Raw genomic sequence first — 15,228 nt, forward strand, 5'->3', positions numbered from 1 at the left:
GACTGGATTCAGAATAAAACTAAATTCTGTTGTACCCAGCAATGTTAGTATTTGAATTTTGTTACTTGAAAACTTATTCCTGGTTACATACATACTGTTAAGAAAGTATTGTCTTATATTTTGCCTAAAATGAGAATGCATCATAATCATAGGCAACTGGTGAATTTTGTTTTCGGTGGGACTGAAAGTTTGTAAAGCAAATACCTGTAGGGGCGTCATCCTCCCCCAGAAGATTTCTTTGTGATTTTCACATACAAATATTGAAGATCTTTGCTCCTTCACAACTCTGTGGTGATATTCTTTTCCCAAAATACAACCATCCATTCATCCATTTTCTACTGCTTATTCCCTTTGGGTAGCGGGGGGCACTGGTGCCTATCTCAGCTACAATCAGGCGGAAGGCAATAGTACGTTAATGTTAAATCTTACTTGTGAAAAGTAATCCCCCAATTCATATTTTTAACAGTCCGCTCATTTTAACAGGAAAACGCTGAACACCGCCCGGCATCTTTGTTTTCTACCTGTCAACTGTCAGTTTAAGCTGCTCGCCAGCTCCTCATCACCACTTCAAGATGGAGGCCAAATTGCTCGCGTCACAGCAGCCAATGCGGCGTCTACCTATAAGATGTCTCTGGTTATAACGTCATTGCAAACACGACAATCTGTTGCATCCACTGCAGTTTGCTACCATATTCATACTTTTTGTAAAGTGATTTTTTTCAAGCAGGGTTGCATGAGGTACCTACACATAGTGTTACGCTAGTCAGTGTATCACAAACTGTAACGTAAGGTTATACGGTGGTCAGCAGCACCGCATATTTTAGCCACCTACAAAAAGACAAACATAGTCAAATAAAGGTCAGTTAAAATGTACCCTATATTAAGAATATGTGTACAGATTGCTTTTGCATAGGGCCCTGAAATCTAAACAGTACATTGTTCATTGTTATTTTCATGTATTTGTTATGTTTTTCATGTGTACGCACACATAAACACACAAACAGAATGAGATGAGATCAATGACATAAGGTAAGAACAGGATAGAAACTGCTGTGGAACTAACTAGCTACAATGCAATATGACATGGAAATACAATGTTAACACTTTTGTACAAATAAGTACAGTTCAACTTGTTTTTCCAAATGTGTTTATTCTGTAAAGCAATGAGTTAAATGTTTAAAATGACTGGTTAATAGTGTTATTATGAATTGCAAGGTCAGCACTATTTTTTTTCCTGCAATTTCAAATGCACTTGGTTTTAATAAATAAATACAGCATTTTAAAAACATACACAATCTGTGTAAATGTATTAATCCGTGATTAAAATGACTTGAACGGACTCGAAACTCAAAATACAGGACTTGGGACTTGACTTGAGACTTTCCAGTCTTGACTTTGGACTTGACCCGGGACTTTCCTGTCTTGACTCGAGACTTGACTCGATAGTTGAGGGCAAAGACTTGAGACTTACTTGTGACTTGCAAAACAATGACTTGGTCCCACCTCTGGCATGAACTCTGACATAAAACAAATTGTAAGTCCAGGAAGTGACGTACTCTTCGCGCATGCGTGGATCGATCGTGTCGTGAATTTTTATCAATTTTTAAAAAGTGTGAAACATTTGCTCTCATACACAAAAGTGTCTTTCTTAAAGTGAAATCCAAATTCTAACATTGTGTTAATGATTTGAATTTATTAATTCAATCTTGGAAGATTGTACAAAATAGAAAACGCCTTTATTATATTTACTGAAATAATTTAAGTGTATCATTTATTTATATATATTTTATTTTAATCTTATTCGAATGGTCTCTCATATTTACTTTTACTTTCTTTAACGGGTTTTCTTTGTAAGAGGATTGGATTCAATGTGATGTTTTTTATATTGCTGAGTAAAATATTGAAAAAACATTGACTCATATTGTATTGAAAGTACCTTAATGTGTCTAAACATTGTTTATGTGTGTTTAATTGTTCAATGAAAAAAAAAAATAAATACTCAGAAGTAGAACTGGTTAGCAAATAAACTCTTATTTTAACATAAATAATGTTGAAGTCATATTACATGACATTATATAAATATGTATATTAAATATAATTTGAATAGTTGGCAAGTAAACAAAATGCATTTGCCATACCTAATTGTATTATATCAATTATAACTCAACCCCACACTTTACAACATGTATTCACACTTTGTTGTGTGAAAATATTTTTACACAAACTTACATTCAATTATAGTAATGATTATAATATAATAAGAAATTTAACAATGTGTGTTCTGGATGTAAATTAATTCATGGAAAATAATTTGATTAACAATTAATCTTTTCAGGGAGGTAGCATCTTTTTTTACCTGGAAACTTATCTCCTTAAGTGTGCAAATAAAGTCTTACGTATTACTTGTATTACATTTGAATAGAACCTTATTGAGCATATTAACAAGATTCTGTTAGAAAATGTGCTGAGTATGAAAAATGTCATTTTGAATTTGCGTACAGGATGTAGAATGACGATGATCTTCACCCACCTTAAAACAAAACAGGAAGATTGGAGAATGTGGAAGGAAGCTATGACTGTTATAATTTCCCACCACAAGGGGGCGATGTTGGTGTCGATATTTATGACTAGTCATGATCAGACCCCGACCTAAAGGCCTACTGAAAGCCACTACTAGCCACCACGCAGTCTGATAGTTTATATATCAATGATGAAATATTAACATTGCAACACATGCCAATACGGCCGCTTTAGTTTACTAAATTGCAATTTAAATTTCCCGGGAGTTTCTTGTTGAAAATGTTGCGGAATGATGACGTATACGCGTTACGTTAAGGACTGTAAGGAAATATTAGCGCTGCGCACACACACAGCTAAAAGTTGTCTGCTTTAATCGCATGATTACAGAGAATTTTGGACATCTGTGTTGCTGAATCTTTTGCAATTTGTTCATTTAATAATGGAGACTATAAAGAAGAATGCTGTTGGTGGAAAGCGGTGGATTGCAGCTGTCTTTAGCACCGAGACACAGCCGGTGTTTCTTTGTTTGTTGTGAAGCAGAGCGGTCAAGCGAACATGTTTTCTCTACATCAACCAGCAAGTTTTTGGATGGGAAAATTGTGATATATATCTTGCTGAAGACATCAGTGGATTATTTGTCGTCCTGCAGCAGCTGTGAGCCTGGCTCCTCGGCTTCTCTCTTAGACTCGAGGTATGCCTTTACAATCTTTAAAACCTCACTAAAAAACTATTAAAACAATAAGCAGATAAGGGATCTTCCAGAATTATCCTAGTAAATGTGTCTAATTACATCTGAAACGCTCACACTGCCGTCGCCCGGAGCTGTCGCTTTTTTTTTTTCCCTTTCTATTCCTTCACTTTCAATATCCTAATTCAAGAATCTTTCATCCTCACTCAAATTAATGGGGAAATTGTCGCTTTCTCGGTCCGAATTGCTCTTACTGCTGGTGGCTCCCATTAAAAACAATGGGAATATGTGTGGAACCCTGCAACTTATGACATCACGCGCACATACTTCCGGTAAAGGCAAGGCTTTTCTATTAGCGACCAAAAGTTGCGAACTTTATCGTTGATGTTCTCTACTAAATCCTTTCAGCAAAAATATGGCAATATTGCAAAATTAAATGATGAAGTATGACACATAGAATGGACCTGCTATCCCCGTTTGAATAAGAAAATCTCATTTCAGTAGAGATTTTCAATGAGATTTTCTTATTTAAACAGGGATAGCAGGTCCATTCTATGTGTCATACTTCATCATTTCGCGATCTTGCCATATTTTTGCTGAAATGATTTAGTAGAGAACATTCACGATAAAGTTCGCAACTATTGGTCGCTAATAAAAAAGCCCTGCCTGTACCGGAAGTATGTGTGCGTGACTTCACGAGTTGTAAGACTCCACACATATTCACATTGTTTTTAATGGGAGCCACCAGCAGTAAGAGCAATTCGGACCGAGAAAGCGACAATTCCCCCATTAATTTGAGCGGGTATGAAAGATTTGTGAATTAGGATATTGAAAGTAAAGGACTAGAAGAAAAAAACGCAAAAAAAAAACAAAAAACGTGACGGCTCCGGGCGACGGCAGTGTGAGCGTTTCAGATGTAATTAGACACATTTACTAGGATAATTCTGGAAAATCCCGTATCTGCTTATTGTTGTAATAGTGTTTTAGTGAGATTGTAAAGACATACCTCGAGGTCGGATGGCTGCGGTGAACACACTTTGTCTCAGAGAGAAGCCGAGGAGCCAAGCTCACAGCTGCAGCAGAACGACGAATAATCCAATGATTTCTCCGGTAAGATATATATCACAATTTCCCCATCCAAAAACATGCTGGTTGACGTAGAGAAAACATGTTCGCTTGACCGCTCTGTGTTAAAAACAAACAAAGAAACACCGGCTGTGTCTCGGTGCTAAAGACAGCTGCAATCCACCGCTTTCCACCAACAGCATTCTTCTTTATAGTCTCCATTATTAAATGAACAAATTGCAAAAGATTCAGCAACACGGATGTCCAAAATACTTTGTAATTGCACGATGAAAAGAGACGACTTTTAGCCGTGTTTGGTGCTACGCTAACATGTCCCCTCCAACAGGTGACGTCACGCGTATGAGTCATCATTCCGCGACATTTTTAAAGGGGAACATCATCACCAGACCTATGTAAGCGTCAATATATACCTTGATGGTGCAGAAAAAAGACTATATTTTTTTAACCGATTTCCGAACTCTAAATGGGTGAGTTTTGGCGAATTAAACGCCTTTCTGTTTATCGCGCTGGAAGCGATGACGTCAGAATGTGACGTCGCCGAGGTAATACAGCCGCCTTTTTCATTTTGAACCCATTGTAAACATTGGGTCTCAGCTCTGTTATTTTCCGTTTTTTCAACTATTTTTTGGATCCTTGGAGACATCATGCCTCGTTGGTGTGTTGTCGGAGGGTGTAACAACACTAACAGGGAGGGATTCAAGTTGCACCGAAGATGCCAAAGTGTCTGCCGCCAGACCCCCATTGAATGTGCCAGTGTCTGCACATTTTACCGGCGATGACAGACATGGCACAGAGATGTATGGATAACCTGCAGATGCATTTGCAAAGATAAAGTCAACGAAATCACAAAGGTGAGTTTTGTTGATGTTGACTTATGTGCTAAACAGACATATTTGGTTGCGGCGTGACTGCGAGCTAATCGATGCTAACATGCTATGCTAATCAACGCCAACATGCTATTTACCGGCGGTGCTAAAGCAGACATGGCACAGAGATGTATGGATAACCTGCAGATGCATTTGTAACGATAAAGTCACAGAAATCACAAAGGTGAGTTTTGTTGATGTTGACTGCCAGCTGATCGATGCTAACATGCTATGCTAATCGATGCTAACATGCTATTTACCGGCGGTGCTAAAGCAGACATGGCACAGAGATGTATGGATAACCTGCAGATGCATTTGCAACTATATTACATTTCCTTCCACCCTCATGTAATGCGAAAAAAACCAATCGACGGATTTAATTTGCTCCAGTGTCAAAAGATGCGAAAGTCCTGAGCGTTTGGTCTGCACATTTTACCGGCGATGCTAACGCAGCTATTCGGCCATGCTATGGCTATGAATAGCGTCAATAGCTATTCGCTCAATAGCTTCAGTTTCTTCTTCAATACTTTCATACTCCAACCATCCGTTTCAATACATGCGTAATCTGTTGAATCGCTTAAGCCGCTGAAATCCGAGTCGAAATCCGAGCTAATGTCGCTATATCTTGCTGTGGTATTCCCATTGTTTGTTTACATTGGCAGCACTGTATGACGTCACAGGGAAATGGATAGTCGCATCGCAAATAGCGAAAATCAAGCACTTTAAAACTTTTATTAGGGATATTCGGAGACCGGTAAAATTTAAAAAAAAACTTCAAAAAATACAACATGCCACTGGAAACTGATTTTTATTGTTTTTACCCCTTTTGAAATTGTGATAATGTTCCCCTTTAACAAGAAACTCGTGGGAAATTTAAAGGGTAACATTATCACAATTTCAGAAGGGTTGAAACCAATAAAAATCAGTTCCCAGTGGCTTATTTTATTTTTCGAAGTTTTTTTCAAAATTTTACCAATTATGTAATATCCCAAAAAAAGGCTTTAAAAAGCCTGATTTTCGCTATCTGTAAATCCACCGTCCATTTTCCTGTGATGTCATATAGTGACGCCAATACAAACAAACATGGCGGATAGAACAGCAAGATATAGCAACATTAGCTCGGATTCAGACGTGGATTTCAGCGGCTTAAGCAATTCAAAAGATTACGCATGTATTGAAACGGATGGTTGGAGTGTGGAGGCAGATAGCGAAAACAAAATTGAAGAAGAAACTGAAGCTATTGAGCGAATAGCTTTTGAAGTTATTCGACGATCGCCTTCTAACCAACGATTGCATCTTTTGACCACTGGAGCAACTTAAATCCATTGATTGGTAAATGTTTGTTTGGCATTAAATGTGGGTGGAGGGAAAGGCTGGAGGCAAATATAGCTACAAATGTACATACAGCTAGCCTAAATAGCATGTTAGCATCGATTAACTGGCAGTCATGCCGCGACCAAATATGTCTGATTAGCACATAAGTCAATAACATCAACAAAACTCACCTTTGTGATTTCGTTGACTTTATCGTTGGAAATGCATCTGCTTTGAGTGTCGCAGGATATCCACACATCTCTGTGCCATGTCTGTCGTAGCATCGCCGGTGAAATGTGCAGAACAAACAAGGGACTTTCGCATCTTTTGACCACTGGTGTACTTGAATCCGTCGATTGGTATGTGTTTGTTTGGCATTAAATGTGGGTGGAGGGAAAGGCTGGATGCAAATATAGCTACAAATGAGGCATAATGATGCAATAGGTACATACAGCTAGCCTAAATAGCATGGTAGCATCGATTAGCATGCCATGCTAATCGATGCACACGCCACGTAAGTCACCTTGAATCCGTTCCTGATCGTGTTGTTACACCCTCCAACAACACACCGACGAGGCATGATGTCTCCAAGGCACGGAAAACATTAGAAAAAACGGAAAATAACAGAGCTGATTTGACTTGTGTGTGTAATGTGTTTGAGAAAATAGTGGATTGCTTCCCGTTGTAACGTCACAGGTGAAAGGTCATTGCTCCGACAGCGAACAATTGAAAGGCGTTTAAATCGCCAAATTCACCCTTTTAGAGTTCGGAAATCCGTTAAAAAAACATATGGGCTTTTTTCTGCAATATCAAGGTATATATTGACTCTTACATATGTCTGGTGATAATGTTCTCCTTTCAAAATACAATTTAGTAAACTAAAGCGGCCGTATTGGCATGTGTTGCAATGTTAATATTTCATCATGGATATGTAAACTATCAGACTGCGTGGTCGCTAGTAGTGGCTTTCAGTAGGCCTTTAAATTTAACAGTAGAAGATGAGAGGCACTACATACAACATCAAATATACATTCATATTAAACATGCTGTGTTTTTAAAGTACATTTAGCACAATCACGAAGTGTTTTTAAATCCCTGCAGCTTCCATGACTGTTACACACCTGTGTTTACTGACCTGATACTTATGCCAGAACATCTTATCACACATTGCAACTAAATTGTTTCGCTCTAGTGTGTGTTCTCATGTGTCTGGTCATGGCAAGCTTTGTGGAGAAATGCTTCTTACAAACAGGGCAAGTAAAAGGTTTCTCTCCAGTATGTGTTCTCATGTGTGCGGACATCTTAGGCTTTGTGGAGAAAGTCTTCTTACAAACAAAGCAAGTAAAATTTTTCTCTCCAGTATGTGTTCTCATATGTGAGGACATGTTAGACTTTGTGGAGAAACTGTTCTTACAAACAGAGCATGTAAAAGGTTTCTCTCCAGTGTGTGTTCTCATGTGTATGGAGATGTCAGGCTTTCTGGAGAAACACTTCTTACAAACAGAGCAAGTAAAAGGTTTCTCTCCAGTATGTGTTCTCATGTGTGTGATCATATGTTGCTTTGTGGAGAAACGCTTCTTACAAACAGAGCAAGTAAAAGGTTTCTCTCCAGTATGTGTTCTCATGTGTTCGGTTATGTTAGACTTTCTGGAGAAATTCTTCTTACAAACAGAGCAAGTAAAAAGTTTCTCTCCAGTGTGTGTTCTCATGTGTCTGGTCATGGCAGGCTTAACGGAGAAACTCTTCTTACAAACAGAGCAAGTAAAAGGTTTCTCTCCAGTGTGTGTTCTCATGTGTGTGGTCATGTGTTGCTTTGTGGAGAAACTTTTCTTACAAACAGAGCAAGTAAAACGTTTCTCTCCAGTATGTATCCTCATGTGTATTGTAATATAACTCTTGTGTCTAAATGATTTCCCACATTCAGAGCAGTCCAAGTGTTTGTTGTTAGTGAGATGTCTCGTATCACCTTTGGAGTCATTTTTACTCTCCAAAGGTTTTTGGATGTGGTCACTGTGATCAGAAGAGTGTGACATCATGTGGTCCATGTCTGACAGTGGAGCAAAGATGCTGTCTGGTTCTGACTTTATATCTTCACAATGCTCTCCATCATCTTCTGTGATGTGTTGACTTACAAGCTCCGCCCCTCTGTTCTCCTCACTTTGACTGTGATGAAGCTGTAAGGACTGAGCTTCATCTTCATCATTATCCTCCACCAACATTTGAAGCTGCTTCCACAGTTCCTCCTCTTCCTCTTTAATGTGGGAGGGGGCCTGTAGCTCCTTCTGTCCCACACTGGAGCTCCACTCCTGCTGCTTGGAGGGAATCTCTTCATGACTCTCTGCTGACACCTGCTGGACGTCTGCAGAACATAAAACACAAATGAGGTGTTACTGTGTTGAAGTTTGCAGTATTCAAACTATTCACATGTGAGCTAGGCCAAACAGACAGTGATGGGCAAGCGACCTGGAAAATGTAGTAAGCTGAGCTACAAGTTACTCCCAATTAAATGTAGCTAAGCTATCCTCAGAGAATTGTAGCAAGCTACACTACACGCTACACTGCAAAAGCAGCGTAAAAATACCCATCATCTCAAACAGGTAAATTCCCAAACAAAATGAAAATAGCTAAAATTGCACCAATTTATAAGACTGGATACAAACACCAATTTACAAATTATAGACCTGTTTCTCTACTTCCACAATTTTCTAAAATCATTGAAAAACTGTTCAATAACAGATCAGAGAGTTTTACAAACAAACGTAGAATATTAGATGAGAACCAATATGGATACAGAGCTAATATTTCAACTTTGATGGCTGTAATAGAAATGACAGAAGAAATGACCAATGCAATAGATAGTAAAAAAAAAAATATGCGGCAGCAGTGTTTATTGATCCAACTAAAGCATTTCACACAATTAATTACAATATTTTAATCAAAAAACTAGAACGATATGGCACCAGAGGGCTGGTCTTAAACTGGATTAGAAGTTATTTAACCAACAGGAAACAATACGTGAAGCCGGGCGAACACACTTTTTTTTACAACACTAAATATATCCTGTGGTGTACCTCAGGGAGCAATACTAGGACCAACATGGTTCAAGCTTTATATAAATGACATTTGTAAAGTTATAAAATATTGAAAGCTAGTATTATTTGCGGATGATAGAACAGTGTTTTGTTCAGGAGAGAACACACAGAAGATAATACAAATAATAACAGAAGAAATTTAATTAAAAAGATGGTTTGACAAAAACAGACTCTTTGAATCTCGGTAAAACTAAAATAATGCTATTTGGTAACAGTAGAAAAGAAGTGTCAAACACAAATACAAATAGACGGAATAGAAATTGAAAGAGTAAATGAAACCAAATTTCTAGGTATAATGATTGATGATAAAATGAACTGGAAATCTCATGTAAAAAATTTACAACATAAAGCAGCAAGAAACACGTCAATAATGAATAAAACAAAACATGTTCTGGCCCAAAAATAGCTTCATATTCTCTACTGCTCACTAGTGTTACCATATCTGAGTTATTGTGCAGAAAAATGGGGAAATAATTACAAAAGTACACTTCATTCATTAACTGTGTTACAAAAAAGATCAGTTAGAATAATACATCATGTTGGATATAGAGAACATTCAAACCCTTTAATCATTGAATTGAAAATACTGAAATTCCACGACATAGTGAATTTGCAAACAGATAAAATTATACACAAAACAAAATATAACCTGCTAGCCAAAAATTTACAAACTATATTCTCAAAAAAAAGAGGAGAAATGTAATCATAGTGAAAAATGTAATTTAAAACATTTGTATGCACGTACAACACTTAAGACCTTCAGTATATCAGGATGTGGAATTAAATGATGGAATGGATTAAGCACAGCAATCAAACAATGTACTAATATCATCCACTTCAAGAAACTCTTCAAACCTAAAGTGTTTACAAAGTAGAAAGAAGAAGAACCATGATAATAAACATTCTGAATTTATGTCATCAATCCATTCATTTTCTAGATGTTCTTACTCATCTCACCATACGAGTATTATTTATTTATTTTTATTGTGATTACTTATGGAGTATATGGTCAATAAATTGAGAACTGGAAGTGAACAAAAGTTTTAGCAACTGTTATGTAAAAGAAAAGGGGTAGGATTAAATAAGCTCTGCTTCTTCCTACTCCTTTTCAAACATGTTGAAAAGACAAACTGGAAATTGTGATGTGTCATGTTGTATGTGTGATGTAACATGTTGTATGTGTGATGTATCATGTTGCATGTGTGATGTATCATGTTGTATAAATGCATGTGTGATGTATCATGTTGTATGTGTGATGTATCATGTTGTATGTGTGATGTATCATGTTGTATGCATGCATGTGTGATGTATCATGTTGTATGCATGCATGTGTGATGTATCATGTTGCATGTGTGATGTATCATGTTGTATACATGCATGTGTGATGTATCATGTTGTATGTGTGATGTATCATGTTGTATGTGTGATGTATCATGTTGTATGCATGCATGTGTGATGTATCATGTTGTATGCATGCATGTGTGATGTATCATGTTGTATGTGTGATGTATCATGTTGTATGTGTGATGTACCATGTTGTATGTGTGATGTATCATGTTGTATGTGTGATGTATCATGTTGTATGCATGCATGTGTGATGTATCATGTTGTATGTGTGATATATCATGTTGTATGCATGCATGTGTGATGTACCATGTTGTATGTGTGATGTATCATGTTGTATACATGCATGTGTGATGTATCATGTTGTATGTGTGATGTATCATGTTGCATGTGTGATGTATCATGTTGTATGCATGCATGTGTGATGTATCATGTTGTATACATGCATGTGTGATGTATCATGTTGTATGCATGCATGTGTGATGTATCATGTTGTATGTGTGATGTATCATGTTGTATGTGTGATGTATCATGTTGTATGCATGCATGTGTGATGTATCATGTTGTATGCATGCATGTGTGATGTATCATGTTGTATGTGTGATGTATCATGTTGTATGTGTGATGTACCATGTTGTATGTGTGATGTATCATGTTGTATGTGTGATGTATCATGTTGTATGTGTGATGTATCATGTTGCATGTGTGATGTATCATGTTGTATGCATGCATGTGTGATGTATCATGTTGTATGTGTGATATATCATGTTGTATGCATGCATGTGTGATGTACCATGTTGTATGTGTGATGTATCATGTTGTATACATGCATGTGTGATGTATCATGTTGTATGTGTGATGTATCATGTTGCATGTGTGATGTATCATGTTGTATGCATGCATGTGTGATGTATCATGTTGTATACATGCATGTGTGATGTATCATGTTGTATGCATGCATGTGTGATGTATCATGTTGTATGTGTGATGTATCATGTTGTATGTGTGATGTATCATGTTGTATGCATGCATGTGCATGTGTGATGTATCATGTTGTATGCATGCATGTGGGATGTATCATGTTGTATGTGTGATGTATCATGTTGTATGTGTGATGTACCATGTTGTATGTGTGATGTATCATGTTGTATGTGTGATGTATCATGTTGTATGTGTGATGTATCATGTTGCATGTGTGATGTATCATGTTGTATGCATGCATGTGTGATGTATCATGTTGTATGTGTGATATATCATGTTGTATGCATGCATGTGTGATGTACCATGTTGTATGTGTGATGTATCATGTTGTATACATGCATGTGTGATGTATCATGTTGTATGTGTGATGTATCATGTTGCATGTGTGATGTATCATGTTGTATGCATGCATGTGTGATGTATCATGTTGTATACATGCATGTGTGATGTATCATGTTGTATGCATGCATGTGTGATGTATCATGTTGTATGCATGCATGTGTGATGTATCATGTTGTATACATGCATGTGTGATGTATCATGCTGTATGCATGCATGTGTGATGTATCATGTTGTATGCATGCATGTGTGATGTATCATGTTGTATACATGCATGTGTGATGTATCATGTTGTATGTGTGATATATCATGTTGTATACATGCATGTGTGATGTATCATGTTGTATGTGTGATGTATCATGTTGTATGCATGCATGTGTGATGTATCATGTTGTATGTGTGATGTATCATGTTGTATACATGCATGTGTGATGTATCATGTTGTATGTGTGATGTATCATGTTGCATGTGTGATGTATCATGTTGTATGCATGCATGTGTGATGTATCATGTTGTATGCATGCATGTGTGATGTATCATGTTGTATGCATGCATGTGTGATGTATCATGTTGTATGCATGCATGTGTGATGTATCATGTTGTATACATGCATGTGTGATGTATCATGTTGTATGCATGCATGTGTGATGTATCATGTTGTATGCATGCATGTGTGATGTATCATGTTGTATGCATGCATGTGTGATGTATCATGTTGTATGTGTGATGTATCATGTTGTATACATGCATGTGTGATGTATCATGTTGTATGTGTGATGTATCATGTTGTATGCATGCATGTGTGATGTATCATGTTGTATACATCCATGTGTGATGTATCATGTTGTATGCATGCATGTGTGATGTATCATGTTGTATGCATGCATGTGTGATGTATAATGTTGTATGCATGTGTGATGTATCATGTTGTATGCATGCATGTGTGATGTATAATGTTGTATGCATGTGTGATGTATCATGTTGTATGCATGCATGTGTGATGTATCATGTTGTATGCATGCATGTGTGATGTATCATGTTGTATGCATGCATGTGTGATGTATCATGTTGTATGCATGCATGTGTGATGTATCATGTTGTATACATGCATGTGTGATGTATCATGTTGTATGCATGCATGTGTGATGTATCATGTTGTATGCATGCATGTGTGATGTATCATGTTGTATGCATGCATGTGTGATGTATAATGTTGTATGCATGTGTGATGTATCATGTTGTATGCATGCATGTGTGATGTATAATGTTGTATGCATGTGTGATGTATCATGTTGTATGCATGCATGTGTGATGTATCATGTTGTATGCATGCATGTGTGATGTATCATGTTGTATGCATGCATGTGTGATGTATCATGTTGTATGCATGCATGTGTGATGTATCATGTTGTATGCATGCATGTGTGATGTATCATGTTGTATGCATGCATGTGTGATGTATCATGTTGTATGCATGCATGTGTGATGTATCATGTTGTATGTGTGATGTATCATGTTGTATACATGCATGTGTGATGTATCATGTTGTATGTGTGATGTATCATGTTGTATGCATGCATGTGTGATGTATCATGTTGTATACATCCATGTGTGATGTATCATGTTGTATGCATGCATGTGTGATGTATCATGTTGTATGCATGCATGTGTGATGTATAATGTTGTATGCATGTGTGATGTATCATGTTGTATGCATGCATGTGTGATGTATAATGTTGTATGCATGTGTGATGTATCATGTTGTATGCATGCATGTGTGATGTATCATGTTGTATGCATGCATGTGTGATGTATCATGTTGTATGCATGCATGTGTGATGTATCATGTTGTATGCATGCATGTGTGATGTATCATGTTGTATACATGCATGTGTGATGTATCATGTTGTATGCATGCATGTGTGATGTATCATGTTGTATGCATGCATGTGTGATGTATCATGTTGTATGCATGCATGTGTGATGTATAATGTTGTATGCATGTGTGATGTATCATGTTGTATGCATGCATGTGTGATGTATAATGTTGTATGCATGTGTGATGTATCATGTTGTATGCATGCATGTGTGATGTATCATGTTGTATGCATGCATGTGTGATGTATCATGTTGTATGCATGCATGTGTGATGTATCATGTTGTATGCATGCATGTGTGATGTATCATGTTGTATGCATGCATGTGTGATGTATCATGTTGTATGTGTGATGTATCATGTTGTATGCATGCATGTGTGATGTATCATGTTGTATGCATGCATGTGTGATGTGTCATGTTGTATGCATGCATGTGTGATGTATCATGTTGTATGCATGCATGTGTGATGTATCATGTTGTACGCATGCATGTGTGATGTATCATGTTCTATGCATGCATGTGTGATGTATCATGTTGTATACATGCATGTGTGATGTATCATGTTGTATGCATGCATGTGTGATGTATCATGTTGTATGTGTGATGTATCATGTTGTATGTGTGATGTATCATGTTGTATGTGTGATGTATCATGTTGCATGTGTGATGTATCATGTTGTATGCATGCATGTGTGATGTATCATGTTGTATGTGTGATATATCATGTTGTATGCATGCATGTGTGATGTACCATGTTGTATGTGTGATGTATCATGTTGTATACATGCATGTGTGATGTATCATGTTGTATGTGTGATGTATCATGTTGCATGTGTGATGTATCATGTTGTATGCATGCATGTGTGATGTATCATGTTGTATACATGCATGTGTGATGTATCATGTTGTATGCATGCATGTGTGATGTATCATGTTGTATGCATGCATGTGTGATGTTTCATGTTGTATACATGCATGTGTGATGTATCATGTTGTGTGCATGCATGTGTGATGTATCATGTTGTATGCATGCATGTGTGATGTATCATGTTGTATACATGCATGTGTGATGTATCATGTTGTATGTGTGATATATCATGTTGTATACATGCATGTGTGA

General features: G+C 37.1%; 1 protein-coding gene across 6 annotated transcripts in view; it reads right to left on the reverse strand.

The window, feature by feature from the left end:
* The window catches only part of LOC133547090 (zinc finger protein OZF-like), a 54,032-nt gene that overhangs the window by 17,365 nt on the left and 21,439 nt on the right, over positions 1–15,228 (reverse strand). For 5 of the 6 annotated variants that reach the window (XM_061892901.1, XM_061892897.1, XM_061892900.1 and 2 more), the window contains one exon: positions 7,434–8,833. The exons of the other annotated variant lie outside the window; for it this stretch is intronic. In XM_061892901.1, the coding sequence (XP_061748885.1) occupies positions 7,635–8,833 (1,199 nt within the window). In that variant the 3' untranslated portion in view covers positions 7,434–7,634. Of the gene's footprint in view, positions 1–7,433; positions 8,834–15,228 lie in introns of those variants that run through there. 6 annotated transcript variants of the gene reach the window in all.

This window comes from Nerophis ophidion, unplaced genomic scaffold (assembly GCF_033978795.1).
Source record: "Nerophis ophidion isolate RoL-2023_Sa unplaced genomic scaffold, RoL_Noph_v1.0 HiC_scaffold_61, whole genome shotgun sequence".
NCBI classification, from domain to species: Eukaryota; Metazoa; Chordata; class Actinopteri; order Syngnathiformes; family Syngnathidae; genus Nerophis; species Nerophis ophidion.